The 27,844-nt window shown below is 36.8% G+C and overlaps 1 protein-coding gene across 8 annotated transcripts in view; it reads right to left on the reverse strand.

Annotated features, from left to right (window-relative positions):
• UTRN (utrophin) overlaps positions 1-27,844 on the reverse strand; it is a 506,643-nt gene that overhangs the window by 73,637 nt on the left and 405,162 nt on the right. For all 8 annotated transcript variants that reach the window (XM_057528183.1, XM_057528180.1, XM_057528182.1 and 5 more), the window contains 5 exons: positions 26,252-26,398; positions 23,720-23,798; positions 20,174-20,234; positions 5,724-5,785; positions 3,981-4,055 (listed from right to left, as the gene is read on the reverse strand). In XM_057528183.1, coding sequence (XP_057384166.1) covers positions 3,981-4,055; positions 5,724-5,785; positions 20,174-20,234; positions 23,720-23,798; positions 26,252-26,398 — 424 coding nt within the window. The remainder of the gene's footprint in view (positions 1-3,980; positions 4,056-5,723; positions 5,786-20,173; positions 20,235-23,719; positions 23,799-26,251; positions 26,399-27,844) is intronic.

Genomic DNA, 27,844 nt, shown 5'->3' on the forward strand with positions numbered 1-27,844 from the left:
TTTAAAAAAAGCGATGCCCACTTAAAAAAAAAAAATAAATAAAATAACCAGCTCAAAAAAAAAAAAGACCTTGAAACTGGACCTAAACCGATTTTAAGGACATTTCAGAATACTGGACAAACTAGCTCATAAGCTACTCCATTTAGACTCCATTATTACATGATGTTCCCTGAACTCCATCCAAGCCTTTGATTCTCATGAATATAACTCCCTTCCTTCTTACCCTTGATTACAGCCATGTGCCTAAATCCTGTGTGGCTTTTAGATCCTGGCTGATATGCTTCCTACTCAAGGAAGCTTTGCCTTACTCTTCACAATGAAGGGAATCTCTGCCAGTATTTCCCTTTGACTTCTCTGTTGCTGCCTAGCACATAAAGTTTTTAAATCAAAACACAAAAGAATATGTATAATACATATGTGTGGTCTAAAGAAAAATAATAGAACAAGCTCCCATTAATTCATTACACAGCTATAGAAACAGGCTATCACTGTATGTTGGAAGCTCGTTGGAAAAATCTCCTTAATTACATCCCCTCACAATCACAGGGAGAACCACTAATCTTTGTATTTCACTTTTAATTTCTGAAAGTATATATGTGTCCCTAAATAACAGAGCACTTAGTTCTGCCTGGTTTTGAACTATATAAATAAATGAAATCAAATTGTACAAATTTCTTCTGCTACTTGATTTTTTTCACGCAACTTTATAATTCTAAGATTCAACCATGTTGATGCTGATTACTAGTTTATTTATTTTTGCTGCTGTATATCATATTTATGAATATGCCAAAATGAAACAAATGTTACTATTAATAAGTGCTGCTATAAATCCTATACATATTTCCTGGAGTACTCCGATAATTTTCAAACTCAAAGCATTTACTCATGGGGACTTCCTTGGTGGCACAGTGGTTAAGAATCCGCTTGCCAACGCAGGGGACATGGGTTCGATCCCTGGTCCAGAAGGATCCCACGTGCCGCAGGGCAACTAAGCCCGTGTGCCACAACTACTGAGCCTGTGCTCTAAAGCCCGCAAGCCACAACTACTGAGCCTGCGTGCCACAACTACTGAAGCCCGTGCACCTAGAGCCCGTGCTCCACAACAAAGAGAAGCCACCGCAATGAGAAGCCCGTGCACTGCAACAAAGAGTAGCCCCCGCTTGCTGCAACTAGAGAAAGCCCGTGCGTAGCAACGAAGACCCAACGCAGCCAAAAATAAATAAATGAATAAATAAATTTATAAAAAATAAAAAATCATTCACTTGTGTCCTAGGAGACTGCTCTGTGCCAGAGATTGTATGAGGCCTGAAGTGGAGAAGAAAGCAGACTCAGCCCTCACATGAAAGCTTAGCTCATTTGGAGAGACAGATGGTAAGTAAGTAAATACACAGAATATGAAATATTATGACAAGTGCCACATAAGGAAAGAACGGAATCTATGACATGGAAAATCAGGAGTGACCTAGTTTGGAGTAGAGTAGCCAAGAAAGACTCATTAGAGATGGGTGAGTTAAACTAGGACCTAAAAAGGAAAAGAACGCGCCAGCCACAAAGAGCTAAGACAGGAGCTCTTCAGGCAAGAGGAACAAAATACAGAGGTCGCCATTTCAATGTCCACTAGAACTGTGAGAGCCCACCGGGGGCTGTGGTGAACGAGGTGAATGGAGAGACCGGCCAAGGCAAAGGCCGTTCTGTGCCGAGGGCAGCAGGATCTGTTGTAAGCAGGGGGGTTGTGTCCACGTGTAACGTGCTATCTCCGAATTTACGTTCCTTGAGTGTGGGAACCAAGTCTTTTTATATTGTTTTATCTCTTGCACAGTCTTGGAGTCCAATACATAAATGAACAATGACAGTAAAAACAGTGTGCCCTCTTTGTTAGGACACTGTGCTGGGGGGAGATTTACATGAAATGAGAGGCAACCGTTGACCTAAGGCAGGTGTCAACACAGATGGGGCAATCCTCCTCACATTATCTGTCACACAAAGCCACGCAAGAGGTGCTGATGGGAGAAAAAGTCGTTACAGGCCATCATAAAGTTCTGGAAAAACTGGAGGCAGGTGGGATTAGCTTGTAAATGTTTCCAAAAGAAGTAAATTTTTAACAGAATTGGGGAGGACTAAAGGGTTACAGACGATTGCAGAGGAAGAAGGGTCAGGGCACTTCGAGTAAACAGAAAGGATGGGAGAGGAGGAAGCAGATTAATCATAAACAGGTAGCTGGATCAGTGGTGCCAAGGCCCCGCTAGGAGGGCAGTGGGGTCAGGAGGCAGCGGGGAAAGTGGTAGCCAGGTGGCCCTAAGGACATCACCGCGAACGTTTACAATCGAACACAACCCAGCATATTTCTAAGTGTGCGTTACTAAATGTCGTTTAGTTTAGAGGTGGGAGGCATCTCTCTTCTGCTCCCCTCTGGTTTGGAGGGATGAGCTGAAGGATGGAGTTTTTTCTTTAGGACTCGAAAAAACCCACAGAAGAAAACAGCAAATGCGTTAATATGTTTATCTGCCCAGAAGTATTACTAAAAACTGGGCCCATGTTCACAGTGATAAAAGCAGTCTCCCATCAATGGAGATTTTGTGGCTGAGTCATTTGTCCTCATTTTATAGCTCATCAGGCCTGAGAAGCCCTTCCAGGTCTGTCAGCTGGATTCTGGACATGCAGCTGAGCCTCTTTCAAAACTGCTGTCACCCTGGCCCGACTGAGCTCACTGAAATCCCTTCTGAGTGCTCCTAATTCACTTCCTATTCCCTTATGGCTCAACATACAGATCACTAGCCAGAGTGTGCTGGCTTTATATTTTGGGACTGGTCATTCTGCCATACTTGCTGTGACCACTACAACCTGCCAATGATCTTTGGGTCTCTGAGGATTATGGGCTTCCAGGCCATCTCAGCCTCTCGTCCATCGCCTAATCTGGAGGTGTTCTTCAGCCCTTCAGACAGCTCTTCCACACGTAGCTTGTTTTTCTTATTCTAAAGCTTTGCATTACTATATTTTCTCGGAATGATTCTACACTTCTCTTTCCTCAGCTCTCCTCATGTGACCAGCTTAAAATGTACTTCTAATTTCTACTGACTTAACAGAGCACGTCTTTAACCTTAATATATCATTTTTCTAAGGGTATTCTGCAAAGCTTCACTGAACAGCCTAGACGTACAACAACTGTTAACAAAAGGCAGCAAACAAGACTATTTGGAATTATTCAAATTATGCTGTTGTAAACGTATAGGCAAATGTTACTTTCCATATTAACTACCTGACAAAGCCTAAATGTTCTTTGAGTAGACTCTATCATTAAAACTGCAACCACAAGTAGAATGCAGACAGCTTAAATCTATACTCTATTACAAGCATTCATATATATACTTAAATTTAGATTATGGGGAAAGGCATAATCCTTTAGTAAAACTATCACAGACTATCACTCTGAACATACTCTCTACAGGTTAAAGTTCATGTTGACAACATTAAATGTCTCAAGACATGTTTAAATGAACACAGAGCCCTTTATCTAATATTCTAGGTACCAGTTCAAATTTGGATCAGGAATGCCATTTTTCAGTGTTTCTTTATCATATGATTGCATTGATTCAAACTGTTTGGAATCCTACACTTCCAAATGAATCCAAAGTACTAAAAAGGCAATGATCTACTACTTTGATTCCTTGATTTAATCCTTTTAAATTGGGTGGCAGCATAATTTTTGAAAAAGCTTTTAATGTGACTCCTGTATTTTGGTTAATTTCGTTCTCCAACTGAGAATGGCATATGTTCATTGATTTTACTACTGCACGCATGCTGATGGGGCAAATAATAAGGCATTCACAGAAACACAGCCAACTCCTTGAGTGAAGTACACTGAAAATCAGATTAACTCCACAAACACATCACCCTCTTCATTTATCTTTGTCTTAAAAAAAAAAAAAACAAGAAAGGCAATCCAAATAACAGAGTGATTAACTTTGGCAGAATAAACTCACAACATAGTGCTTTTTGTAGTCTTCGGATTTTGATGGCTGTACGGTAGGCAGAGAAACGTACATTATTCAGGTCAGCTGAAATGGAAAATGGAACACATTCAAAAGCATGCTTATGATTTAACTTACATTGCATGGCAAGAATATATTTGTTTACTTCAGTGATGGAAAAGTATTATGTCTGTTCACATGAAAAGGTCTATTCCTAAAATCTACAACATTTAAGAAAATAATTAAATGTTCATTAGCACCATGGTGAGATACTTTCCAAAGCAGTGCTACACCGATTTCAAGAAAGCATTTTCAAATAGGAAACAGAGGGAAATGAGGAAAAGGAAACACAGCCTGTTGACTTTCCATGGCCTAATAAATACATCCCACTGTAGGCTGAGGGCCCTGCCTTCTCTACAGCTAAGAGGGATCCTCCTCCAGGGCATTTTCCCCAAGGACAATCAGTTTTCTGTCAACTAGGCTGTCCATCTCACTACTCACAAAGCTAGTCTTATTTCTATGCTCCTTCTGTCCTGATCTATTTGCTTCTTCTGCCCTTTTATCAATCTGGTTAAAATTATACTATAATCAATACTCAAATCTTTAGAAACAATAGATTAACTCCAGTTAATAATACTGTATTGTATATTTAAAAGTTGCTAGAAGAGTAGATCTTAAAAGTTCTCATCACAAGAAAAAAAGATATGTAACTATGTTTGATGATGGATGTTAATTAGACTTAACTGTGGTGATCATTTCACATATATACAAATAACAAACAATTACATTGTACACCTGAAACTAATATAATGTCATATGTCAATTTTATACTAATTTTAAAAAAATCTTAAAGATTTAGCATCAAGTTGAGAAAGAAAAGACACTGGAATTTCTTTCTCTGTCTCCTTAAAGACAGAGTATCTGTATGAGAGACTAGAAGAGTTAGAAGAAAACTCAGAAATCATCAACATTGGCCCCTTCGTTTTACCAACTAAACAATCCAGTGGCTTTTCTCTTGCTTGATAACCTTTGCAGCTGTCCTCACCTACCCAAACAGAAGCTCACACAGAAGCCTGATATTTAAGGAGATGAAAAGGAGTGCCCCCTCCTTGCTGAAATGGGAGTGGGCATGAGAGCTTTGGGGTGCCACTCTCCCTCTCCAGCAGCAACTTAGCCCCCCCCAAAAGAAAACTCTTTCAAAGCCACTGGAATGACCTAAGGGAAGCAGCTAAATAATCAGTTCAAAGTCACATTCTACTAGAAATCTACAAGGTCCTAATTCTCATTTCACGTGTTTTCATGTATTTTTATATTAAAATGAATTTAGCTTTTAATGACAACTTAGACAAAATGAAACTAGGCAAGCTAATTTAATAATATTTACTAAATATAAAGTGAGTGAAAAGCACATTTAAAGCAGTGGATTAGAGGCTGCTGTACTCTAATTGTTTTTGTTTTCACTCAAAGCTGAAGTTTAAGACGACTCAATATGAGAGAGGTAAAACAAATTACACTACTTTTAAAATCAACCTTCTTTGGCTCACACCATTTCAAACCCTGCATTCTCTTAAGAAGAAAGGTAAAATCTGTTTATTGCATTGACCTTAGAAATTCAACTGCTTTCACATGCCCATGACATGATCCTTTAAACATAACATGCCACGTAAGGAAAGATGGTGACTAGTGTCCATTTAAGAATATACAACTCTCAGTTGTTTAGGTTAATTCATTACGATTAACTAAAATAACACTCACCAAGAGATTGAAAGAGTTCAGTCATTTTAGGATGATCCCAACAGGTTGTCTGTGTTTGATGACTGGAAAAAAATAGTAATATATTTAAATAAAGGAATGTATAAAATAATAACTGTCACACAGAAAATATGTAAATAGGATTTTTATTCACATTTTTAAGATACATGCAAAATTATCCCCCGATGGATCACTCAGAAACCTGATGCCCAGTTATTACTTAATATTTGAAACAATAGATTTTTATTTGAGCAATTATATCATGAAACTATAGATGAAATAATTTGCTTTATCTATTTCAAAAAGCATTACAGCTAAAGATTAAAACCTAGATATAAAATGTGACTGTCATGGACCCTGGAACCTCAGCCTTGATGTAGCCAGATCAGTGTAGGCTCCAGAATAATTCTACTCATGTTCGGTAGATATAGATGCTCATTCAGAATAAATCCTCTGAGAGCAGAAGTGCTCTGAAGAGGTGCTAAACTTTAGAAGTCCTAATCAGATTTCCAAAGAACAGAGAAATAGTTTAACTGTGAATAACATCTCCACCTCACAATCTACTGAGTCTTCCCCCTCTTTAACCTTGAGTCTTTCTTTCTTCAGTGTAAATTTGCCCTTTTTCCCCATGGGGACTCACTCAGAAACCTAGAGTCGGTACAAAGCTTATCTTAAGCTGAAGACATCTGAGAGTCAACAAATGCAGAAAGAAGCCTTGTCAGAGCTCCCTTTATCTGACTTAAAAGTAGCATCTTCTTGGAAGTGAGGCTACCATAAATCCTCTTAGGAGAGTTTCAGGGCTATGAAGAAGACAGAAAAACCACTAGCACCTGCACAAACAAACATTATCACAAACTTTCTTATCTCATGTTTGTTCTCCTAAAGAAACACATATCTTTCCTAAAGAAACCTACTGGTTCTTCTCATAGGAGCCTTTTCTCTCCAGTTCCTTTCCCCTGCTAAATTGAATATATAAGCCCCAAATTCCAACCTCCTTTTTGAGTTACTCATCACTGTATGCAGATTGCATCCATAAATAAACTCTTTTCTCTGCTAATTTGCCTTTTGTCAGTTTAATTCAGAGGCCACCAGAAACTGAACCTAAGAGGGTAGAGAAAAAAAATGGTTTCTCCTCCCTGATATGCTCTTCATGAGTATCTGGATTCTCCACTCCCCTTACATATGTGTTTCTCTTTTGTCATTTTAACTTCACACTCCTCTTTCAGCTCTCAGACTCCCCTGGTTAACCAGTATTTTTTACAGGTATTGGAACAGTTTTCCTCATGATCTTATTCTTCACTTTAGAAGCAAGTTTTTATACTTTCTCTTTTTTTGTAAATTCCAAAACTAATCAGAAGTTTTTGGGAATAAGGTAAGGGTAATAATACAGATCAATGTAGTTCTTACATTAGGTTCCTTCTTTGTATGTGTGTGTGTGTATGTGTGAACACCTCTTCGGTGGGTCAGTGGCCTTTTTAAAAAATAGTTTACTGTCCATTATCTAGGTCAGAATAGAGTAATAACATTTAATAGTACTCCAAAGACTTCTTGGATGACACTCAGTTTTTATAAAACTGTTTAGTAAGCTAAGTGAAATTGCACAGTACACAAGAGACAGTGATATTAAAATATTCATACAATCAAATTTCAGGGAAATTATTGTTTAAAACCTATGTAATATATCAAGAAGTGGGGCATGTAACTGCGAAAAGAACATAATCGATGTTATTGTACACAGGTAACAGAACCCCCAAACAACTCATAATTTGCTTTGAAAAATACTTCAAGTTTAGATTTGAAATTAGGTATGTAAAATGTCCTGGAAATTCCAAAATCTCAAACAAAATAACATATGTTCAATGTGAAGGTCTGTCTCTGGAAGAGTTGGAAAGTTGTCTGATTCCTCTACCGGGTTCCTGACACCAATGCGAAGGCAAATATTTCCAAATATTTTGCTACCAAACACCAACCAAATCATCATTCTACCCTTTGACTATCTAAATTGCTCCAAAGACCACAGAGAAAGCACCAAAGCTGTGTGCCCTGATATTTTTACTGTTCATAGTGTGGCCCAAAGCTTGACAGAAATGCAGAATCTCAGACCCCTAACTGTACTGAACCAGAATCTTCATCTCATCAAAATCTCAAGTGATTCATATGCACATTCAAGTTTGAGAAGTGCTGACCTAAAAGGCTCCTAATACATGAATGAAAGTACAAAATAAAAATAGAAAAGAAATCTCCAAGTTTTGCTAATAAAACAACCTCCTCCCTACTATTAGTAAGAATTAAAGAAAAAAAAGAATTAAAGAAGGATTTGCTGAAAATACAGTATAATGGAAAGAAATTCATTACAGGCTCCCAGTTTTAAGAGAGCCTACCAGTATTCACTTGATCTCTTGTCTCTTCTCTGGAGTAATTTCAATCCCCATGGCAACACTGCTGCTCAGAGATAGGCATCCCATCGTGAAGGACCAAACCAGGCTCAAGGACCAAACCAAGGCTCAAGAACCAAACTAAAACTATGAGTAATGCAGAGCCAAACTTTATACTGAAACAACAAATATAAGTACACTTTCTCTAGAATCACAAGTGTTGTGCTTTGGCAAACAACCTCTATGCTACCACAAGGGACAAACACCGCCAAGCAGTCAGACAGAGGACTGAGAATTCCATGAGAACACCCGCTTGCTAATGGCTCTTTTTAGTGAAACCACCACTAGGAGCTGAGGGAACACACACATTTGGCAAACAGATGGAAGGAGGGAAGCGGCACCTCCCTTTGTGAATTCAATACCAGTTGATTCATTAGGCAGAACTGCCAACGCTGAAAATAAACACAGCCTCTCGTTACAAAAGTACAACTGCAGCTTACCAAACAGCAGTTAAAAAAAAAAAGTAGTAGATGCAGTTGGCTGTTGGATTTTCTTTCTTTCATTCTTTCTTTTTTTTTAAGTTGGGGGAGGGTTTTAAAGCAAAATCCACACTCAATCCAAAGGCTCCAAGTATTTGAACAGCTGCAGATTGGTCAGCTCATCCTGCCAAAATGCTTCCAGCCCTCCCAGAGGAGGCAACCAAAACAGAATAAAAGAAGCATTTTCCCCCCAAAATAACGACAGTTTAGGTTCTGGCCAATCTCAAATATGAAAGAGGAGTAGAACTTAACATTGTACAGCTTGATAAACTATAAAATAAAGTTGCAATTTTGTTACTAAAGATCCTCTTTGTAAGAGGGAACAGACACAGGAATCTGTCCAAGAATAAAACGAAAAATTAAAAATCTAACCAAGCATCAATTAGGAGTTAAGTACAAATCACATGAGGCAAACAACAGAGAGAATATGTAACATATAACTAACTAGGGTGCCCAGCCAGACCAGTTTTGCTTGCATGGGGAAAAATGGTGAAGCCTTTGATGTGGGCCAGAAATTAGTGAGTGATACACCTGTGTAGCTGAGTTTATCTTTGGGCTATTTTAAACTCTGCAAAATGAAGAAAACTGATAGTAATGCAAATGGTATTTTGTCCACAGAAATGCAAATTGTGTCCACTCAAATGCAGTTGATTATTCTCCTGATGGATACTGACCAATTTGTCAGCTTTGCATCCATCGTTAATTCATTTTAGCATCCCTAACTTGACTCTGAAGACTAGTACTTAGTATTCTCCTTGGAACCTGTTATAACTTCTTACCCATTCCCTTATTAATTAGTGAGTTGAATGAAATCTTTGACACATGCTCTTTTAGTATTTGTACAAGTCAAGATTTTACGTAGTTTAAATTTTATTAAAATTAAAAAAATTTTTATTTTTAATTGAGATACAATTGGCATATAACATTGTGTAAGTTTAAGGCGTACAACATGTTGGTTTGATATATTTGTATATTGCAATACGATCACCACTGCAGCATTAGCTAACACCTCTATCACATCACATAATCATCATTTCCTTTTTTGTGGTAAGAACATTTAAGGTCTAGTCTCTTAGCAACTTTGAAGTTTATCATACAGCATTGGTGTCTATAAATCACTGTGCTGTGTATTAGATCTCCATTACCTAATTTTTAAAATTATCCTTCAACACCTAGGACAGTTCTGGTTTATACCTGCTGTCACATATAATTATTAAAGTGCCCCCGTACTCTTAAGTGTCCCAGTTGGGATAACACATGACCCTAGAGTTTATGGACTTTGAGGAAATATTAAATCAGTAAGGTTAATAAGTAGCATATGCTTCTACCTATTCTTATTCATAATGTATTCTCACAAATCACAGAAAGTTAAACACAAATAAGATTGTACACCAATGAATAGAACACAAAGAATGTTGTGTCACAACACTGCCCAGTATATAAGACAATGAACCAACAGCAATTTACATGTAACGTTGATAAGATACTAATGTCTGGGCAAAGGCTGCTCTGGGGAAGGTACTTTTTAAACGCATTTGTTCTCATTAGAGTGGTCTCATTTTTTCCATTAAAAGATGTTGAGATGGGATCCTGGTTATCCAAAAACTGACACTTTGCCAGACACACTTACTTGTTACTTATCTATCCAATTTTATGTTTGAAACTGGATTTTGTGGGTTTTGCCATTTATCATTCCATTCCAATTTTAAAGGTGTATAAGAGAAAAAAATTGTAGGTGAGTGAGTTAATTAAAAATACAAGTGTGAGAAAAAGAATAGGTATAATGCTCTGGATAAGACAATCACAGAAAGAGAAATATTTCTTCTTTGCTGTACATAGTGAAAGATAACACACTAGGTGAGGATGTATATAATATTAATTACAGTAATAGTCTATTATTTGAGTGCTCAATTTGTACCAGGTACTCTTCTAAACTCTTTCTATGTGTAACCTCAAATCCAAACAATAATTCTGAGTTTGGTGCCAACATTATCCCCACTTTACAAATGAAGGAAACTAGGGCAAACTTAGATAACCTGCTCAAGGTCACAGTAAAGAGTGGAAATGGAATTTGAACACAGATGGTCTGATTTAAAGCCTGAGTTCTTAATATGGAAGTGTACTTGCACGATTGGGGTTTTAAAATATTTCTGATGAATCTGTCTAAATTTGAGTCTGAGGTCCATCATTATAATCATTACAAACAACCTCGTCTCTCTTGCTTCTCTCACTCCTGGCAAAACCCAAGCATGGATCAGCTCAATTACTTGCCTTCTCTGGACGGGAGCAGCTGTGCATGAATACAGCTGGAGAAAATCACTCAACAGACAGACTGATTTTACTTTAAGCATTTGACTTCAAACCTCAAATGTCCAAGTGCTGGCAAATGAACTACATTCCCTAATAAATGTGCCTCCAGAGACCAAAACAACAATTTACTACAGCCATTTCTTTCCCCAAACCTAAGTGTGTTTCCTGGCCTGCCTAAGTATCATTTAACTGGATCTCACACTTCATTGTAAAAACTAAAAACCATCAGACTAGAATTCCTTCATCTTCCCACCACTGAATCAATAAACTTCCCTCCATCTGCCAGATTGCCTTTTTCCCCCTTTTTAAAATGAGGAGTGATCCCCTCTCCTATCAAAGGTTCTTCCCAAAGATTTCTAAACAACTCTTGTGTAGTTAATCCACCCCTCTCAATAAGACTAGTCTCAGAATGTAAATGTTGAAGGGTCTGCCATCCTTAATATCTCTCTCTCTCTCTCTCACCACCCCCCGACAACAACACACCCCCTATCTTGCATCTATATTTCCTGCTAGCTAGCACCCCTTTTCTCTTCTTTACAGACAAAATTCTCAAATGAACAGTCCACATCCTCATGTCCCATTCAGGACTCAACCCACTTCTATTTGATTTCTAACCTCACTCCTCCACCCAAACTGGTCCTGTCAAAATTATCAGTAAACTCCATGTTGTCAAGTGGAATGCCTGCTTTTCTGTCTTCAGCTCGCTAGACCTCTCCTCACAAGTGGGGGGAAATAAGGAAGAGACAATAAACTTCACAAGTAAGTTACACAGTATAGTAGAAGCTGAGAGGTGCTGTGTAAAAAATAGAATCTCCAGAATGAAGTTGACACAGGCGAAATGTAGGCTCTTCAAACACCCTCTTTACATATACTTATACAAGTTATATATAGGAATCAAGCAGGGCTCCCAAGTAATCAAATTTGCATTCAGGTGACTAAAGCATAAAGACTGAAAACACATTCTGGCAACCTGATGTGATGTCATTTATCTGAGTAATATCTTTTTAAAGACCTAAGAGGTAACATTTTGGAATTTTTAATCCCCTCAATCTTGGTTTCATCGTGCATGAATATATGAAGAATATGGAATACTCCTATCAGTAATATTGATTCTTTCTCTGTGTGTGTGCTTGTGTGTTTGTGTGTGCTTGTGTGTGTGACTAGGGTTGAGGGGCCTCTGGGGAGGGGGCAGGGGCAGCACATGAGGATGCTGTGTGAGGGTAAACGTGTATGTTCCTCAGGTTATATGTAACTTCTTGAACCCTCACAAACACTTTCTACCATTCTCTAGTCTTTTAAAGGCAGAAAATCCAAGGTTATACTTTTGGAAACATAAGAATAAATCTAAGGGAAAACTTAAAGTTTGAATGTCAACATTTCAAGAAAAAAAAAAAAACCCTTCTGTTCAAGATCCAAATAAGATAGATGATCCCACTTGACAATGGATATCATAAAAGCACAATATCTTCCTTAAGAAAATGCCATTAGTTTGTCATCATAATGAAGACACAAATCAGGAAGACTAAATTGTAAACAATGGATAATTCCAAATCTGTTGGATTCAATTATAAAACTGCTGTTAAAAAGAAACAATAAGCCCAAAATGGAGTCACTTGTGCTACACCCCACCAAGACTTAATACCTAACCTCACCGCAGTTTCAGCCTCTCCCAGGAGTGGAATAAACCAGTCAGGAATGTCCTGGTCAGCACTAGTGAGGGAATCTATATAAGAAGACTCTTGCATTCCCTTTCCCACAAAAGATGACCTGGCCTGAACCAGTCCTTTCTTTTATTTTGCTAATAACCTTCTTGTTATCAGCCTCAGCCCCACAGTTTCTACAAAAGCCTTCCATTTTGTACAATTCCTTGAAGCTCCTTTCTCTTTACTAGATGGGCTTCTGTCCAATTCATAGATCGTTGAATAAAGCCAATGAGATCTTTAAATTTACTCAGTTGAATTTTGCTTTTTAACAATGTACTTAAAATTATTTCATATGTAGGATACAAAATAGAAATTGTATCTATTTCAAAGATACAATCATGTAAAGGGTTATAAAGAAACACACCCCCAAAATGCAAGTGTCAATACCCCAGGCATGAATGATAGAACAATAAGGCAAGGTTTGTTTGAGTTTGTTTTTAAGTAAAGTAGTAGGATTAACGACCAAAACGGATATGCCTGGGTGTGAGAGGAGATTCAGGTGACACTTGTTTTGAAGGCACTGGAAGACTGAAAGAATAAACACTTAATAAATGCTGGGGAGCCGCTCCTCTGGTAATATCTCTACTTGGACCCAGAACTCAGAGGGAGTCCCAATCCCACCCAACTCTACCCTCCTGTCTCTTTAAACACTCAAACTAGGGAGAATCCGACCATCAACCAACACTCCTGCAGGTCGTCTGTTGTTGCACTGGGGAGTCCTGTACACTCCTGCCTGGGGGTGTTAACCCCAGGATTATGTTCCCACCAGAGTTCAGTTTATCATTGTATCCTTAAAGTTTGTTTTTCAAAGCTGAATTTATATCATTTAGTTTTTTTTTTAAATTTAACTACTTTATATCTTTCACATATATTTTTAAATGAGAAATTAATTCTAATTTTTACTATAGAGTTGTATTGAATCTTCTACTGTATCATTTCAGCTAATAATCAGTACAGAAAAAGATATTCTATTTATTTCACAATTTTCACATTATTACTTCTGTACTGTTGCTAACTGTAATGACTATTTAAAAATTTAATCAGTACTAATTCAAGTACAGATATCTTTTATTTTTCCTTCCCTTAATGACCTCTCAGTGATCTTTCCTGCACCGTATGGTAGACCTTTATTAATGGCATCCCTGACTCTAAAATCACACTGTGTAGTAAGGCTGATGGTGCTGTTATAATTCAATGTAACTGAGTAATCTAGAAGATTCCAAGCCAAAATTCCACTTCATAGTTATAATAACTCTGGCACCAGCAACGTATGGATGAATGGCAGGAAAGATGGTATCTTCTTAAGTCCTGAACTAGTCAATGTATTTCTAAGACAGTGTCAACTCCACCTAAATTATCTCAACAAACTAGGACGCTGGTAAATACTCTAGTAGTTGCCCATTTGCTGCGCAGCAGGCGGTCTCCTGCTTAGTTTTCTAGTCAGCCAAGGTATGCTCCTCGTTTGTCTGAAGCTGCCTCTGGCTCCAGAAGGTTGAGTGATCCCAAGGTGCTTACATTCTTTCATAAAGCAATTTCATTCTTACCTCCTCATCAGCAGAGTTGGCCCAGTGAGTTTTAAACATTTATTTTCAATAAAAATAAAGTCACAGACCATTTCTTGGAAAAACAGACTCGCCAGTACATTCTCTTATATTTCTATTTCATTTATTTATTTATCATTAAAACCAAAAACACAAGCCCCATTTCTGGAAAGAGACTCAAAGTGTGTCCCAAGACTTCTCCACTTAAAATTCTAGAACCGAAAAGATGCCCTCTCCCATCTTGATTAAGGAAGAGGAGAGTGATGAAGGCTGCTATAGGAAACCTTTCAGAGAGAACTATCTTCCATTATTAGAAATATCTTTGTTATGGATTTATTTTGTTTTGGGATGAGTTTCCTTAACATTTAAAGATAAACTGCTTTATGTTAATTTCTCTTTTGGTGTTGTTATACCTATACATTTGTTAGCTTTGATTTTCCAGTGAGGCTGGATATTTGAATTTCCCATTGCTGCCACTCCTCTCTGCTCTTATTTAGGGAAGAAATATTTCACCTACATCATCTAAGCAGGGTTTGCAATTCCTTTAAAGAAATAAGCATTAATTCTCTCCTTTAGACTGTACATACTTGAGACAAGTATATGCAGTTTATGCAAATAAATTGCATGACTGCTATAAAGAACAACTACTTGCTCTCCAAGATTTCATTTTTAACTATAAACTTCATTTTTTTTTTTTTTTCTAGCAATTGATGGATTAGGGCAATAGAGGGTACCCTTGGAAGGCAAGACAGGGGTCTAAAACAGTACTGCAGGATTACCCATATTGAACACAAGGACAGAAAAGGAAATGTAAAAGAGATGTAATAAATTGAGGAAAATCTTGATTTAGACCTATTCATAAGGGGGAGTTAGAACAAGGTAGAGACTGCAAGGTAGCGGCATTTGTAGATACAGATTAGTTTATTCTGGTTAATACATTGTAATATTGAGGAATGTCAGTTGTAGAGAATGTGATAGGTATTATCTATATAATCAGAGCTGACTCAAGTGTTCATGTTAAAGCTGGGTGTGTGTGACTGCATTAAAAAGAATTAAGCTTTGTACTTCAGATTCTAGTGGGAAGAACAAAGCTATAGAACTGGTGAGCTGTGAGCGTGAGCAGAATTGTCATTTGTACCAACACAAAGTCACGCACTTGGGGTTTAGAGAAGACACTGTAGAGGGAGAGAGGAAAACCATATTTCCTAATTATCCTTTACTAAATTCTATGAAGCAGGATGGCTTACTAACAGGCTGAATAAGTAGAGCGTCACCTATGCTAAAAGCCCCTATAAGGGGACCTATAAGCCAGCTTTGTTGGCCAGGCTCCTCTCAGATGGAAATCTCCCCAGTGCCAGAAAACTCCAGACCTTGTGAATGAGCAAAGGTAGAGGAGGACCAGACAGTTTGCTCCCCCACCTCAAAACTCCTGTCATGATCCCACTGGCAGGACTGTGGAGAATGACATCTGCTATCGATAGAAAAGCACCTTTGTCCATTATCAGACCACAGTGTGAACCTTCCTTAATCACATATTCGGCCTACAGGAATTAGCTTATTGTGAACCCTACAGAAAAGGCAGTGTGCAGTGCTGGAGAAAGCATGGTCTTGCTCTTAGACAGCTCTGCACTTAAGTGTTGGCACATAGCAGGTGCACAGTAGATGGTAACCAGTCTATAGTATGAAAGAAAGGATGTCTGCTCATACTTTCTCCACCTGACTGCACTTTCCTAAATATAATCCTTTATCTTACCCAAATTTTCCATGGGACTAAAAATTTCTGTCCTCTACCTCCTCTAACACAGAGAACAGGAGGCAGTAGGTGCATAGTGGTCAAGGGTTCAGGCACTGGAGTCAGTCCCTGGGTTTGAATGCCAGCTCTTAGATTTCCTGGCTGTGTGATCTCAAGCAAGCTGTGTGTGTTCTTATTACCTAAGCCTTGCCTATAAATGGGGGTAATGATACTACCTATACTTCACTGGGCTACTGTGAGAATTAAAAGAGATAACCCCTGCACAGGATTAGCACAGTGGCTGACAAATGAATATTCAAAACATATAATTTATTACAATGACCATTATTATCACCCACTATGACTATTTATTATTATTATTATTATTATTATTATTATTATTTCTGGATCAAAAAGAGAAGCAATGAGTTTTATATGACTAATATGACATATTAAGAAAATTCAACCCGACTTCCCTGGTGGCACAGTGGTTAAGAATCTGCCTGCCAATGCAGGGGACACGGGTTCGAGCCCTGGTCCAGGAAGATCCCACATGCCGCGGAGCAACTAAGCCTGTGCGCCACAACTACTTAGCCTGCGCTCTAGAGCCCGCGTGCCACAACTACTGAGCCTGTGCTCTAGAGCCCGTGTGCCACAACTATTGAAGCCCGCGTGCCTAGAGCCCGTGCTCCGCAACAAGAGAAGCCACCGCAATGAGAAACCCATGCACCGCAACAAAGAGTAGCCCCCGCTCTCCGCAACTAGAGAAAGCCCGCGCGCAGCAATGAAGACCCACGCAGCCAAAAAAGAAATGAAATTAAAAAAAAAAAAAAAAAAGAGAAAATTCAACCCAAGGCTTTTATTCATCATTCCCTTTACACCTGAAACTCCCTGGATGTTAAGTTTTAGTTGAGGAAACGAACAACCTGTAGAAAGCCCAACATATGACCAAAAATTTACAGAGAAAGAGATCGTGTTTTACGGTAGATTTTTGTACATTGTGAAGGCAGCAAGAGCCATTTCAAATTTTCTTAAATTGATGGAACAATGAGCTGTCATTGGACTATACTAGAAAAGAAAAATAATTAGATCAGCTTTGGGAAGTCCACCTTAGAAGCAGCAAATATCATTTAAAGATATGAGTTTCAACTTAAGATATTAACATAGAGGGATTTACACTACATAGACTCTTACGGTTCAGATCTATATTATATCATTTTCTAGAAACAAATGAGTCATGGAGCCATGGCAGTACACCTCAAAATATTAATAATGAATTACCTAGAGAGAAAGAAATACATTGGGGAGCCATCCAAGTATGTTTTAACTATCCTATAAAATTAAAATACAAAATAAAAACAATTTGTCCTTCCCATTCTCTGCCATCTTTCTTGCTATATTCTGGCATTAGAGTATATAAAACTACATACTTAAATATTGAAAGTATCTAATATTTCTACCTGAAGATTATTTTTTTGTTGGCCATATTAATACATCCTAATACGCTCCAGGAAACTCTAGTTGCATGACAATCATGAGAAATTTGTTTCTAACATTTTTCTTCTACTTACTTGTACAGCCATGCAAAGGCAAGTGTATATTAAAAGCCTTTTCATTCATCATTTACTTGCTTATTAATTTATTTGGGAATTAAATTTTGTTTTCATAATGATTTTTCATCTGGAAATACTGGCCTGTATAATCTTATCTCTAGTGACTGATGTTCCTTCTTTATGAGGAAATAAACTGTTAGGTTACACAACAAAGCAAATAATGAAAGAATCTGGATAAACAAGTTTTCTAAAAATAAGAGAATTCACTCTATATACATGGGCAGATTTCTAAATATTTGACAATCCTACAGCATTTAACACTAAAATTTTAAAATATTTAAGAAAATCCAATCTTTCACTAATGATGTTGAAAATATTTCAGGATGCTACAATCCTATAGGTCACATTAAAATTATTGGTCATCAATGTATTATATATATTTTGAAATGCTGATTATAGTGCTCTAGCCAATAAGATGCCAGATAAACCAGCTTTCACTCTACCTGTCTGCCCCATAAGAACTTTGTAGACTGAGCAAGGATACAATTCTGCTAGATCCTCTCAAAATTATAAAAACACTGAATTAGTGAAATTCTAACTTAGACAATGTAATTCTCAGTCACGTATAACCGACCTGGACATATAGAAATTCCTTTTAATAGTAATGCTGAAATGACAGATGGATTTTTTAAAGTACCAAATCAAATAGATAACCATTGCATAAACATAATCAAGTAACAGATTTAAAATTTGTTTTTCTTTTTTTTTGGCTGTACCACACAGCTTGTGGGATTTTAGTTCCCCAACCAGGGATCAAACCCACGCCCTCCACAGTGATGACAAGGAGTCCTAAGCACTGGACCGCCAGGGAATTCCCATATTTAGTATTTTCTTTACCTAGTAAGAACAAAAATATGCCTCCTGGATCCAATTTACATTGTTTAAAAATCAGATGATACAGAAGCCTAGGTCAATTCAGTAAATTAATTAATTTGATTAATTTGCATGGACTTCTAGATTTTGTATAATACATGTATTAGTTTTCTATTGCTGCTGTAACAAATTACCACAAAATAAATGTCTCCCTGAGCTAAAAACAAGGTTTGCAGGGCTGTGTTTCTTTCTGGAGGTTCCAAGAGCACATCCCTTTTCCTTGCCTTTTCCAGCTTCTAGAGGCTGCCTGCATTCCCGGGCTCATACCCCCGTCTGCAACTTCATATAACCTAACCTATTCACATCCAAGGCTCAGGATGTGGGCATCTTTGTATGGCCAGATTCTGCCTATTGCAGCACATCAGATTTATACCAAAACCTGTAATATTCAATTCAAGTCAATATTCACCCAGCAAATTGAAACTCTCTAATACTATAACTATTATTATTATGTAGAATATAAATTAAAATGTTTTAAATTTGGATCAGATGATCGCATCTTTTCTTAATAAAGACGTCAATTTGCCGAGCCTCTGACTCCTTTCCCTTCATGCCTGCGCAAATTTGATACTAATCAACTGCTTTGCTACCTTATACCTAAATTGATCACAACTCAGTACATGGTAGATTATACACTGATAAAAGTATTAAATTCTCTTAAGACAATGTAACATATATTGCTTATTATATTTATTATGTATTATGGCAAAATTATTTATTTTTTTTAATCTGAGGATAGATTTCAGACCACAATAAAAGCTTCATAGGAAAATACTATTTCTAAACATTTTGATTTCACACACAAAGAGGGATACTGGAAGAGCAGATTATTAGTGTTGGCATGGATTTTGGAGATACCACATGCCATTTTAGGAAGGATATAAAGGACACTTGGCCCAGAGATCTTCACTTGACCCGTGTGAGGTCACAGGACTAATCTGAAACAGCGCTGACTCCTGATAACAGGAACGTTCTTCTCATAACTAGGCCACCGTTCAACTTATACATAAAATAGATCCAACTACAACTCTTATCACCTTTATCACAGTGTAAATCAATAATTTACATCTCAAGGGATTTCACAAGATGAATTTTATCATTCTGTCCAATGACAACACACAGACTAAGCCAAGGATCAAATCCTATGCAGACCTTATGTAAATTATACAAAATTTATAAAATGCTACATAATAAGGAGAAACTTACTATGTACAAAAGGAGAAACTGTCAAGTTGACAACAAAAATGCTGGATAATAAACCTAATGTTGTAGATAATTTCCATAAGTCTAAAAGAACTTGAAAATATTGAACGTTTTAATGATAAAATACTTTCTTTTTGGTGGATTAAAATGAGAAGAGTACAAGTACTTTTTAAATGCATTTTCTGGGAGACACAAAAATGGCTTAGAATCAACACAGTTTGAGAAACATCACTATGTCAAGAATATTTAGGAATTTTGTCATTTTCCCCAAATATTTTAATACCTGCTTTATAAAAATATCAGCTAAATATACCTGTAGCCTCATCTAATGAATTACAAATATCACTCTTGAGTTTTAAACTAATTTTTTTCAAATAGTAAATATATATTCTTTATATCTTTATAAACATAGATACATAATTTCCTTCATATAATAGGACTGAAATCCATTTTTTAAAGTTAATTCATAACTTTGATACTTAACAATGGTTACTTAAAGCCTCTTAAGTTATCAACATAACTTTATTTTCTTGGTATCATAAAGGAGAATTAAAATCAACTTACTTGATGTAATAGGGCACTTTATTATGTGAAATGGATCTTTGCCATGGCAGCTGCACTGAAGCTGAAGAAACAAAGGGAGGTTATTGGAAACACTGCTAACCCAAAAGCCTTATGCCTTAATGCAAAACAACTGAACACGTTTTACAGCAAATTCAATGAGAACTGCTGGATTCTTATAATTATGAAATCTGCTAGGCCAAACAAAGAGTGGCTTTAAAGATTCATTTGAAGCAAGGAAAGAAACAACACAGTCTCAATTTCTAATGCCAACTCTAATTGAACCTGTTGATACAAATATTTTTAAATATCAAGTTTTACGGTTTACAACAATCAAAAGTTAAAATTTAGTGCTATCTGGAAATTGTACTCTGTATATATTTTGATTAAGCTAAAACCAAAGTTAATTTTACCTGGTATACCCAGATTGTAAACTAGATTTCTTAACACTGAATTTTCCAGATCATTAATAACACTCTTCACTTTGCTTCATAGTCACAGGAATAACTATTGAGGACAAATGGCATTTAAAGAAACTCAATTATATGAATTTTAAAAAGGGAAAATTAAAATAAACATAGCCAAAGGGTTGTAAAGAACCAAGGCAATTATCTAGATAGAAGAATTCCAAATACTTATTTTTACCTGAAATGCACAGAACATATAGTTCCCTACTTTTACACTAGACATCACTATGATTGAGATTTTATGTTTTGTTTTATTGAGGTACTAATTTTTTACAAATCCATTTACTCCTTTTTTATAAAAATATTCTTTTCCTACATTAAACCAATTATTTTAAGACTTATTAAGAAGAATTGTACATATGTAACTAGAACTATTAAGGAATTTTGGTAAATGAACTAATAAGCAAATTCAAATAAAACTTTGCAAATATCACTAGATTCTCATACAACCAGTTGTCACCAATTTTTCTTTCCTGAATATGGTATCATAATACTATCTTACTAATGTGTAGCATTCTAAACTTTGCAGAGCATTTTCAAATACATCTATTGATAAGGAAGTCAACTATGAGGAACTAAATATTAGAGGTGAAATTACTTGCCCAATAAATAAATGGCTGAGCCAAGACGTGATTTCAGGATTTCTGACCACTAGTTCAGCAATATTTCTATTCAACAATTCTTCCTCTCTTTATAAAGTATGAGCACTCCCTTCTGCAACTATGTCCATGAAAGTAGAAAAGGCAGATGAAAATGTGGAACTAGGCATATTAAATTTCTCATTAGAGCCAACCTCGTTTCAGCACTGGCACCAGGCTAATAGGTCAGTTTTTATTTTGTGCCTAACTAAACAGCCTCCTTTTGTAACTATGGCTAAAATCCAAGAAATACAAGAAAGCCAAAGGTTCTGAGCAGCAATGGATAACAATTATTAAATTTATTAATTGGGATTTTGTTTACACTTCTCCATTCATTTTTTTTTTTTTTTAAGAAATTCACGTTCTTTTATTTATTTATTTATGACTGTGTTGAGTCTTCGTTTCTGTGCGAGGGCTTTCTCTAGTTACGGCAAGTGGGGACCACTCTTCATCACTGTGCGCGGGCCTCTCACCATCGCGGCCTCTCTTGTTGCGGAGCACAGGCTCCAGACGCGCAGGCTCAGTAGTTGTGGCTCACGGGCCCAGTTGCTCCGCGGCATGTGGGATCTTCCCAGACCAGGGCTCGAACCCGTGTCCCCTGCATTGGCAGGCAGATTCTCAACCACTGCGCCACCAGGGAAGCCCTCCATTCATTTTAATAATTGTTTTGATTTGAATAACTTTGACCTCCTTGGACTGCCAGTGCTAGGCAATGAAAGGCAATGTGCTTGAGTTTCACAGTTTTTACAAGTTTCATTTCCTAATGAACAAGAGTTTGATTTTTATTATGAAAGAATGGTTGTGAGGTGAAAGTGTTCAGTTTCATCAATACTAATAAATACATATGCCTTAGAACTATAGAATCTCAATTATTTGTTAAATTTCTCTTTAATTTGGTCTTAGCATATAGCTTTACATTCTATAAAATTAAGTGTAAGCAATCTGGAGTTAATTCATACCTAATGAGTATTCTGCAAGCCCATTTATTTCATCAACATTGATAGTATCCAAATGGAAATGCATCCTGACACCCAGGTAGACAGTACATTCCAGGAAGGACTAAACATCACTCAAAGATAGGCTACCTAAGAGCTCAGGGGTGTGAAACAGGTGTGTGTGTGTGTGTGTGTGTGAGCGGGGGGGGGGGGGGGGGGGGGCGGGGGGGGTGGAGTAAGGGAGGGTGGAGGGGAGAGAGGGAGAGAGAGAGACAGACAGACAGACAGAGAGACAGAGACAGAGAGAGAAAGGAACACTGGCGAGAGCTAGCTTGAGCTCTAGAAAGGCATAGGACAGAAAAGTCAGGAAATGACTGATTAGGATTCTTGAAATTGTGAGAGTAAGAAAAGCCTGACCTTGAATTGAGGTAAAGCAGATTACCAACCGTGACAAAGATTAAGAGAAAATATAAATGTAAGCAATTTAGTTAGAAGACACGATATTATTACTTCAGTTTTCTCTATGGCTATAGATCCAAAGGTACCATAATTGGGAAAATAAGCTTTGCATTAAGTTTCAACCTTCACTTAAATTGAATTAAACAAAGTGCTTGCTTACATATGTTTGCCAGAGAAAAGGAAAGGAAAGGAATTAACATTTAGTGAAAGCATTTGTGCGAAGAACTGTGTTAAGTGCTTTGTGTAACTTGATCTGTTTTCTTATTTAAACCTCAAGGCAATCAGAGGAAATAAGTATTATTATAGTAATTTTAAGATAAAGAAATTAACTTTCAGGGATTCACAGGCCTGGTAAAAGGCAGAATTAATATTTTAATCTCAATCTGGGTGACTCTGAATTCTACATTCTTTAGTTTCCTTAGCAGTGAGTGATAAACAAAGTAGGAGTTCAAATTACTTATTTAAGATCTCAGGAACAGTCCATAAAATGAAAAATTTCAGTTGGAGACTACTGCATAAAAATCTACATATGTGGGTTTGGCTAAATCTGCAATACTTAACCAGAAGAAAAGCCAAGTATGATTGCAGTGAGCCTAATAAACCAAAATCTTCTCAAAGATTTGTGGTAAGTAATTTTTTTTTTTTTACTTTTTAAATTTCCAGGTGCATTTTAAACAAATATGCACTTTTTAAGGAGGAAAATTAATTAAAAATTTTAAAATATAAAAATGATTTCTTTATTGTGAAAAAGTTCATAATCTTTGCATACGGCATAGCAATGCTATGATACTATATTAGTTATTATAACAGATGGTCCAGTGAAAAACCCTAGCTAAGATGAATTAATTTTTACTTCACTTCAAAGAATTAGCACGACCAGATTATAGAAACAATAACCAATAAGCAATCTTGTCACTGATGTTGACATCTTCTTTTACATATTCATCTGATAAATATATTTATAGCAAAGAATACAGCTTCTTGAGTGAGAGTGAAATAATATGCTGATTCATTCAATTAATGAGATCAGTCAAGTTTATTGGTACTTACTAGAGAGAAAATGCTGTGAGGATGGTCCAAAATCTCTATGGGCTTCCTGAAGCTGTTTAAGGCGATCGTCCACAGAAACCTGCACATACACACACAAGAAATAATTGGATTTCAAAACAATAACCTTAATAATATCCTTGATTTAAGTATTATAATAAATGATGCTACTGCCCAAGATATGACTGCTGGTACAGACTCCTCTGTATCTGGAATCAAAATATTGGTATGAAAATAGACCCCTTCTGACCTCAAGTAACAGTAAATAGTGCCAGGTACTCTTCCAAGTAGTTTAAATGAATTAATTCTTTTAACCCTCACAAAAATCATATTGGGTATTACTCATTATTATCATTGTTTTATACATGAAGATATTGAGATAGAAAGAGGTGTCCAAGGGCATAAAGTTTGTATGTGGCAATGCTAGTATTCATACCCAGCCCATCTGATGCCAGAATCTATGCCTTAGTCAAGGCATAGATTGTTATTAGTCAAGGCAAGTTAAGTTATTCCACACTTAACTCAAAAGCGTAACATTCTAAAGTATCTAAAGTCAGGATGTGGTCATGGGGTCAGTGGCTACTCATCTCTCTTTTGTAAGGAAGGTGGTAAAAAGGGTTATGGGGAGCAAATGAAAAAGAAGTCTAAAATATTCCAAGGGAAAAAACAGACAGATGAATAGATAGATGATAATGATGATGATGAAGATTGATAGATAGACAGATAGATAGATAGATAGATAGAGATGGAGAGTGAAAGGACATATGAATATGGACATATGAATTCCTCCAAATTCATGTCCATCATCTTGATTTGGAAGTATTCAAGTAGATACCAGCTGAATGATATACTCTCTATATTTTTTAACCACATTCTTAGCTCTCTATATTTTGAAAATGCAGAGTTGGTACCCTGAGAAACTAATTGCAAATCAATAACAATTGCACACAGCCTTACTGACATTTCCGTTTCCTTTTCCTGGTCTTTGTCTAGTAATGCTAGTCAGGTGTTTTGCTTAGATTGCCAATCTTATTTTCAGCTGCCTTTAAATGGAACGTGTGTCTCTGGCTCACTGGGCACCTCTAGTTTCTCCTGGTTAGCTATTTAAATTACATTAGCAGGTACATTGTTTGTTATGGCCAAAAAGCATTCAAACCCCACACTTTTACATTCCAGAGGAGAACACAAGATGCTGCTCTTGAAATTTAACACTGTTGTCTTCCAGCGTAAATTGTGCTCCTCTTGTTCAATCAGCAGCTAACATCTGAGCTCGAGTGGTTACCAGGCTCAGAGATCAGGATGAAAGAATACACATCCTTTTTCACGCATAACGTATTCCCTGACTTCCAATCTTTGCAGATAGTAATAACAGAAGCAGAGTGGGAAGGGAATCAAGATGGACCACAGGAATACCTACGTGAAGATAATGAATTAGAGAAAGGGAGCAGAAGAAATAAGGAGTACAAATCAAATGCTTTTGTGTTCTACTCACTAGAAAAGCATGTATGAGTTTAACAGATCCTGCTTTACTAATCCTAGATTATTAATATTCTTTTCAAAGACAGAAAAGACTGTCTAATACTATACACTCATTTATTACCTCTTCAATTTCATGAAGAAAATATATAAACCATTGGGTGGTTCAACATTTGAATTAATTCAGCACCTATCATGCTATAAAATATTATACCTTTAAACTAAAATGATTTTATGTGCTACCTCAAAATTACATATTTATCTTGTTATATATCACATCATTTTAGGTACAAAATATAGAGAAAGATTAGTAAGAATTATTTTTTCAATCTTCCACTTAAACTATCCCACTACTTTTCAGGGGGAAAAAATGATTATTATGACTCCTAGAAACTGGCCACTAAATGTGACACAGCTCCACAAAGACTGAGACAAAAACTACTGACTGGCACATGTGGTGACTTGCAAATGCTGATACTTAGTAACACTCAGGAGGACTCTTCTTGGTTTGGCTCTTTTAAATCTGAGATGCACAAGTTAGGCCTAGTCATTAGAACAACTGCATTAGAGCAACTAAGATCTAAGGGCTAAAGGTAAACACCACTGCAGTAAAGTATGCTAGCTGGAAAAAATGAGCAAGATACCTAAATAGCAGGCAGAGGAAGAAGAAGGATGCGGACTTTCTTAACTTTTCAAAAGAAAAAAAAAAAAATACAGGATTAAAGTAAGAAAAATGACTGCTTTATGAGCCATTATGGAAAAAATGTTTCTGTGACCTACAATAGGTTTCAATTACTGTGATTTATTTGACCTTTTGCAATTTTCTAAAAATATCATATGAAGAGAACATCATAAAATTACATTAAAATCTATATTCATAAATAAATGAGGCCTTTGGGTTCAAGATACTGAAAGACAACTGATGTCATCTCAGGCTAGAAATCCATTATCGAATGCAACCCATAAAGAAAGAGAAAAGGATCACAGGTGGTAGAACAGAGAGGGAGGGCTTAAAGACCAAAGTGTAAGCCTGCATTATGAAGAGGAATCAGCTGACACCTGCAAAAGTTTCCATCGCATATTAAGGTCATCCAACTGGCGAGACATCTTTAGAGATGGGTGCAGGTCAAGTGGAGACAACTGACTGGATAAATCATTCACTGTTTTAACTTTTAAGTTGATTGGTGCAATTTCTTCTCTAAATGCCTGGAAGAAAAGGACAAGAATAATGTCATCAGAAAAGAATATAACAAAAGCTAGTATTCCATATTTCCTTAAAAAAAAACCCAAAACACCAAGACCAGCTAAGAGGCCATAACTATAGCTGCCCACTCAATAATAGCTGACTCAATTCAGGTCTTGAGCAACCAGGACCACCAGCCAAAGAATCACCCTTTATAAGCCAGAGAATCTAAATAGATGCACGAAGAGAAAAATTATAATGCAAACTCATTTAAATGATTATGTATTTCTTTCAAATTTTTCATGATATGCAATTTAATCTGGAAAATGTTTCCCACTTTTATCCATTTTACTAATTTCTAGTCTTGATTTTATCTTTAATTTTCTTTCATATTTTCCTTTTTTAATATGGATACCTTAATATTTTTTCACCTGATGCAACACCTTGATTTGAACTCTTTCCATTTAAAATTACGTTAGAAAGTGGCCGGTAAAAAAAAAGCTTTCCTAACCACAAAATCTATGCATATTATATACTCATAGATTTATATATTTATATATCTCTTTCAAAGTCATTTATGACCTCTCTTTGCAGTTAAAGGTAGGCCAGGAAGAGCAGGGTCTGTCAGAAAAGAGGTAGATGAAGCTTAGAACTGACAAATTACAGTTCCGAGCACAGTAAGAGAGCTGTTATAAGTGGGGATTGAAGGGGTGTATGTGAAGAGGGGGAAAAAAACCAAAAAATATTTCAGGTCAATGACAGTGATATGCCCTGTGAGAATGAACAACAAAATAATGAAAACACTAAGTTTTCTCCTTTCTCCACATAATTCCAACCCCCTCTATTTTCATGTATCCTTTTCCCCACAAAGTCTTTGCTTAGATCCGACCCATCCCTTAAAAAACTCACTGGAGTGCCTGACCCATTGGGAAGATTTCCCAGAGGTCTTTCCCTCCCCAGCCCTAGCTGCAGGCCCCGCCCATGTGCTCCTCAGCATTCTACCTGCCACCTCCAACCCAGCCAGGATTTCCAGGCTGCACATCTCTGGACACACAAATCAGGTTTTACGGTGGGAGGCATTCTTGATTGTTTGGTGCCATGTGAACCACTCATTATAGATTTTAAACATCATTTCTTATCAGAGCTCTCAGTTCTTGGTATTGTAAGCATTCATATTTTAATGCCCCCCCATCCCCCATAGAATGGAAGCTTCTTGAGGATGGACAATCTCCAGTACTCAGCACAAAGTTTGCAATACAAGAAGGGCAGAGTCCATTTCTAATGATGAAGGCTCAAAAAATGGTACTTGAGGCAAGATTAAGCCAATATGGAATTGGGAACAGAACTGGGATATTAAAAGAGAACAGCATAGTTTTAACTCTTTGGTGTGTCAAAAATTAATCATGTACCAAACTTACAGGTATTAGGTGTTATCAACATACTGTTAGCATCAGCTCTCAAGTTTCAGC

Source organism: Balaenoptera acutorostrata, chromosome 14 (genome assembly GCF_949987535.1).
Source record: "Balaenoptera acutorostrata chromosome 14, mBalAcu1.1, whole genome shotgun sequence".
NCBI classification, from domain to species: Eukaryota; Metazoa; Chordata; class Mammalia; order Artiodactyla; family Balaenopteridae; genus Balaenoptera; species Balaenoptera acutorostrata.